This window comes from Anthonomus grandis, chromosome 2 (assembly GCF_022605725.1).
Source record: "Anthonomus grandis grandis chromosome 2, icAntGran1.3, whole genome shotgun sequence".
Classification (NCBI taxonomy): domain Eukaryota; kingdom Metazoa; phylum Arthropoda; class Insecta; order Coleoptera; family Curculionidae; genus Anthonomus; species Anthonomus grandis.
In genome coordinates this window covers 17,518,233-17,524,729 of record NC_065547.1, presented here as the reverse complement: position 1 = coordinate 17,524,729, position 6,497 = coordinate 17,518,233, and the positions used below count along the sequence as shown (strand labels likewise).

The following is a 6,497-nucleotide window of genomic DNA, read 5'->3' as shown; positions in this document are numbered from 1 at the left end:
TACTTTTCCCTTGTTTGTTTTATTTTCTTCAATTTTAATTTTTGGCTCAGTAATAACTTGCTTCAAATATTCATAAAATATATTTTTTTCATGAAAATTGTCGTTTGGTTTAAAGTAAAAATTATTGCTCGAGACAGAATCATATTGGTTAATTAGGTCCACTTTTAAAGAAATTTGCCAACTGGGAAAGAGCGTTATCTACTATAGGATTGTGGAATTTGGAGTTAGTAATAATGTAGAAATATTGAAACCATCTGCAAAATGCAGGCCATTCCAGGTTAAATGATACTGCTATTATCTCCTTTATTGATTTTCTACGTTCTATAATAAAAAAATTATTGACTGATTCTGCCATTAATTTAAATACATGAAAACAGCAAATATGAACTTGAATAAAGTCTTGATGTAATTTTATTCCTTGGTTTAAAAAATTAAACACCTGCGACAAATAAGTTTGAAGATCCATGTTATTCCAAGACAACATCAGTGCATTTATAAAGGCAAAACTAAAATCGGTTACTACTTTTTTAAAGATTGGCCATTCATATTTTAACGACAAAATATACGTCTTATAGCTAAAAAGCCAAGAAGCAATTGTCGCACCATGATGACAGGCCGATACCATTTCAAAAACAGAACAAACTCTATTATTATTTGGTATTTGAATAACCGCAGCATAATAAAAAACTTTTTTAGAAACTTCTTAGAAATTTTTTCTAGAGGTTATGAAGGGGTGGCAACTATCTAAACTTATGTTAGTGTATACTCAAAAGTATCCTTAATATCACTATTAAAACAAAACTCATGCACTCCGATTTGCATAAAAGAAAGAGAGCACTAAATAACGAACATTCTTGAAAAAATCGGGATTTTGACCAAATTTCATTTTTTTTAGAGGTTATGAAGGGGTGGCAACTATCTAAACTTATGTTAGTGTATACTCAAAAGTATCCTTAATATCACTATTAAAACAAAACTCATGCACTCCGATTTGCATAAAAGTAAGAGAGCACTAAATAACGAACATTCTTGAAAAAATCGGGATTTTGACCAGACTTAATTTTTTTTACAGGTTATGAAGGGGTGGCAACTATCTAAACTTATGATAGTGTATACTCAAAAGTATCCTTAATATCACTATTAAAACAAAACTCATACACTCCGATTTGCATAAAAGTAAGAGAGCATTAAATAACGAACTTTGACCAAATTTAATTTTTTCTAAAGGTTACGAAGGGGTGGCATCTATCTAAACTTATGTTAGTGTATACCTAAGAGTGTCCCAAAAATCCCTTATATAACAAAACTCATGCACTCTGATTTGCATAAAAATAGGAGGGCACCAAGTATACAAAATCTGGAAAAAAATTTGGATTCCATTCAAATTTTATTTTTATTTATGAGATAGAATTTAAATTTATATATATTTAAAAGTATTAAAATATAAGAACTCATTCACCATAAAATATCAGAAATTATGAAATAGAAATAACTAATATTAAACATTAAAAAATATTATTTTTCCTCATATACGCTTGTTTTTTAAGATTAAATTTATTTTTTAATGCATAATAAAGATAAAAATTAGTACTATTACGTAATTTTATACAGATGATGTTCATTTCCTTAGATTTTTAAAAATATCCGGCCTGACACAAATAGTAGGCCGGTCACGCGGAGCGTTAACTTTATGGCTGACATTTTATGGATAACTTCACACAAACGGCCGGTGAGCCGTCGAGCCACCCAACTCAATATGATCCAAACCTATAACCCCTATAAACTGTTTATCTATGATATGATCATAGAATAACCAGATAAACCAGACAAATCAAGATCGACACGCGCGACACGCTAGAAAAGAAATTTGGCACCTCAACCTCAGCAGCACTGGGATTCTAAAATCACGACTCGATCTCGATTCGATCACGACTTCGAATTCGATCGATACTCAGTCGTGACGAGAAAGGTGATTCTAAATTTCAATCGTCGGCTAAACTCGTTTTATACCATTTGATTTAGGTTTCTTGGTATATATTTGTTATTTTCCCTAATATTTGACAGATGAAATGTCAATTGTCTTTTCTATTGATAAACAGTAAACACTAGAAGCGGCAGTAAGATAATGGATTATAACAGAAATATACACTTTTTAATTAAACTACACTTTTACGAAGAAAACTTAAATAGCAAGTAACTTATAAATGTAATGCATATAATCCATTGTCTTACTGCCGCTTCTTGCGGTTACTATGACAACCGTCATGCCCAACTAATCAACAATCCTTGAGCCGTGCTACTATACGGCTTTTAATATTAGGCCAAATTTAAACTGCCAATATTTCGGAAACTATCAATTTTTGGACTAGATAACCTTATACAAAGTTAACCTTATTTTTAATTACCTTTAAGAAAAAATTATAAAAATAGGGGGTTTCCATTTAAAAAAATTGACTTTTAATGATTTTTTCATTTTAATTTTTAATGCTAGTTTTTGACCCCCCTGTATCTTTTTTTTAGCCATATATTAAAATAGTCTTTTAAAGTGGTCCTTCCTCTAAAATAAAACCAAAACTAACCAATAAATAAAGGCTAGTAAAAGGAAGTAATCGGTAATTATATTAGGGCTTATAAACATAGTTTTTCACATGAAATTAAAAATATGTCAAAAACGATTACACTTAGGTATAGGACATTATACACAAAATATACTTAGAATTTCACGTAAAAGCCAAAAATGTAAAAATATATAGGATGTTCCATTTAAAATAACGAAGTTGATACCTACTTCCGGTATAACCGGAAACGTGACAACTGTCAAAATATTTTAGTTGTGTAGCCCCCATCGACTGTGCCATGTTGCCAAATTTTCAAAATTTTTGAAAAATTAGTTTCCGAGATATCGATCGCGTCTATTCGTCGTGAGACACCCTGTATATGTTAATTTATTAATTTCTCTCATCTCTTATATTTGAAAAATTAATCAGTCAGTAGGTGATTGTCAATAATTTCAGTAATTTTATGGATTTTGTTGAATTAAATCTATTAGTTGTTGTGTTTAAGAAAGCTTCTTGATATACTAATGAAAACCTGCTATGACTATTGGTAAACAATAAATGAAACAAATACGTTTAAAAAAGGATGCTGTCACATTATGCACGTATTAAAAAAGGAAGAAGCTATATCGTCTGGTGTATACGATATACCCAAGCGTGTCGTCGACAAATCGTTAAAAACTAGGCAATCCGCAAGACACTCACGACTGAAAATGTTATTTAGAATCAGTCTTATCGAGTAATCGTGTCGAATCGTGATTTTAGAATCCCAGTGCAGCATCGCGAGCGAAATTCCTTGGCCGCCCAACTACCGTCTCAGCTGATCGAGTTGGATGTCCAAATAGGTGCCATTTACAATGCATTGGAGTATTTTTCTATTTGTCTGGTTATTCTATGCCGCGGTTAAGCCCTTGGTTCACCTTGAACAGTCCCTTTATAACATAACCAATCGTGTCCGCTTGGACGTGTTTGGTTAATACCATTTAGGAACGGTAATTACTAATGTTGTAAAAATCCGGATTAATTCAATATCTGGCCAGTATTGATTCGGATGAATTGAGAATTCGGTTTTTTCATCCGGATTAATTCTTCCGCTCGATGTCTCGCCCGTTCGGCAAATTATGCCATGTTTCGGGCTCGATGCTCGACCGTCCGATAAACGTTTTTTATAGCTGTTTTTCGAATATAAGGTATGCATTATGCAACCCATTAGACATTTCGTTTTTACGGATTTCTACATGATGTTAAAAATAAAATAGCTAATTATCATTGTTGGTCGACTGGCGGCGTGCATCCGGACGATTTAGATATCAGGATTGATTCGGAATAATTTGATATTCGGATTTCCGGACTCTTCGCATCACAAGTAATTACCGGTAGACCGCTTGGAATCGGTAGGTTATGTCAAAAGTGACATTTTGGCAATAAACAGCTGAAAGTTCAGCTGTGATATTGACAAATATATTTTTAGGTTAGTCTTCTTAAAAAACTTTACCTAAAAAATTACCTAAAACAGGGGCTCTACACCTTCTACAATGAGCTATTTTGGCCTGGACCGTCTCCTGCGCCTCCGCCAAACCATTAAGCAATATGGTGGTCTTAAAGCATCCATTTACAAATACTGGAGGTGCCTATTTTCTCCATTATGTAACAACTCAAACATCCATTTTATTTTCTCACTTTTAGAATGGATTCACTGAGACCAGGTACTCTTGTAGGAACTGATAAATACGGCAACAAATATTACGAAAACAAGGCTTATTTTTATGGTAGAAACCGATGGGTGGAGTATGCCGAGCATGTTGGTAAATTGACTATACCTCAAACAAAAAACTTTTTATATCAGATTTGAATTTTTAGGGATAAATTATGATGCCAGTCAAGTACCTGCAGAGTGGTACGGGTGGTTACATTACAAAACTGATTATTTACCCAGTGAAGACCCTGGCAGGCCAAAGTATAAGTGGATGTTAGACCATACTGAAAACTTTAGTGGTACTAAGTTCCAGTATATGCCTTACTCTACTACTACTCCCAAAATTGAGGCTTGGGTACCACCAAAGAAGTAGGTGGGTTTTGGTTTTAATTAAATTATGTATGTTTATAGTGTTAGAAGTATAAAGTGTAAAAAAGTCTATTTGCTGTTAACTTTTCCCAGTTTCCCATGTTGCAAGTCAAGTCAAAGTTAAAACTTTTATTTAAAAAAATGTGTACATATTATATATTATATATAGAAAAAAAATGTCACAATTGAACAATAAGCATCATGAAGAAAAATTTCCTGTTAATTTTGTCCAAAACTACACTTTTCAATTTAAAAAGGAAAAACAGTAAAAATTAAAACACTTCATATGTATTTAAGGTAAGAGAAAGAATAGAAAACAGCACTAAAACAAATTATGCAGGCCAAAAACCCTCAAACTGTCTATGGTTCTTAATATATTAACTGCTTTTTTACCTTCTAAAAATATTAAAATGCAGCTTTGATTTAATATCACAATCCAACTTCTTAAAAAATGTTATACAAGAATAAGTAGGCTCTCTTTCTATAACTGTTAGCCTAAGATTGGAAAAACTCACACTTGTTTAAATTTTAAGAAATGGCTCAAATTGCTGCAACTTTTCTCTGCTTCAGAACAAAAATAGTAAGCACTCACATATACAGACCAGTCAATATAAGTAAACCAAATGTCTAAATATGCCTCTACATTAACGAATCTGTAGTAGATGAAGCTTATAAGTTTAAGGTTCTCAGTATAAGAGAAGTTTATAAGCCTTATGCATTGGCAATTTCAAACACCTTAAAAAAGATTAACAAAAGACTAATTGGTAGGTAATTTTTAAATAAAGACTTATATAATATCACCTTTCTTCTACAATGGCTTTACCAGAGCTAACTTTAATGTGGTGGGATATACTATATTTAAAACAAGTATTTTAGTTACAATGCAGAAGTCTTTTTGCCAAATATATTCAAAGGCACCTTCTCAGCTTAGAACATGAAAGAATTCACTTTAAAGTACACTTTATTAAAACATCACGATTAAAAGACAAATATGAGTCTTCTAGACATTTAAAGGTATAAATATATGTACAATAAGAAAAAATATCCCAATATACTTAAAACAAAAGACTAAAAGAGTTTTATAAACAAGATCCTGAAGTTTAGGTTAAAAGAGAATCATGGTTTGGCAATGACAAAAAATTGGAGCGTCATCACCAAACAAGGTGATTTTTTCCCTGCATGACCTGAAGGTTCATATAAATAAGGGTTGAAATTGTGGGCAACAAGGACATTGGCCTATAATTGGAAACATCCTACCGATCGTCCTTTTTATGTACAGGTATAACAACAGCCTTCTTCAGACAGTCTGAAAAACCCCTTTCTTTACTACATTGATTTATTATTTCAACTTTGGAAGAGTGACAATAATTAAGTTTTTTGCACTATTTATATACAGTGAACTGCAAAAATATTCTAAATATTACAAATTCAATAAACAATAAATAAGCGCGTGTTCGAAACAACCCTCGCACACGTCGATTAATATTTATGGTTGCGCATTTTTTTCACCAAAAATGTTGTATACTATAATGTAGTCAATACCAACTTTCTTATTTTCAATGAAACTCCCTGTATGTGATAAAATTTTTGGATTCTACACAAAATTATAACAAATGGATGTATCACATGCCAATTTTACGATCGAATGGGAAAAGAGCGTTTTTAAAAACAACACGTTTACAAATTATCACGACTTTATTTCAACATGTACAGGGTGGCCAGATAAGAATGCAAAGTGCTGTATTTTGGAAACTATTCGTCGTAGAGACTTGCGGTAAAAAACTTTATTATTAAATTGACCAAAAAAATATCGTGGAAAATATTTTCAGAGTTCCAAGATGGTCGCCAGGGGGCGTAACCGCCATCTTAAACTTTTT

At 32.1% G+C, this 6,497-nt stretch overlaps 1 protein-coding gene across 1 annotated transcript; it reads left to right on the top strand.

The window, feature by feature from the left end:
- Nucleotides 1-3,974: 3,974 nt before the first annotated feature.
- On the top strand, nt 3,975-4,690 carry LOC126748795 (probable NADH dehydrogenase [ubiquinone] 1 alpha subcomplex subunit 12). Its single transcript, XM_050458263.1, has 3 exons — nt 3,975-4,182; nt 4,242-4,360; nt 4,416-4,690. The coding sequence occupies exons 1-3, from the start codon at nt 4,091-4,093 to the stop codon at nt 4,622-4,624; spliced, it is 420 nt and encodes a 139-aa protein (XP_050314220.1). The 5' UTR covers nt 3,975-4,090; the 3' UTR covers nt 4,625-4,690.
- Nucleotides 4,691-6,497: the final 1,807 nt, after the last annotated feature.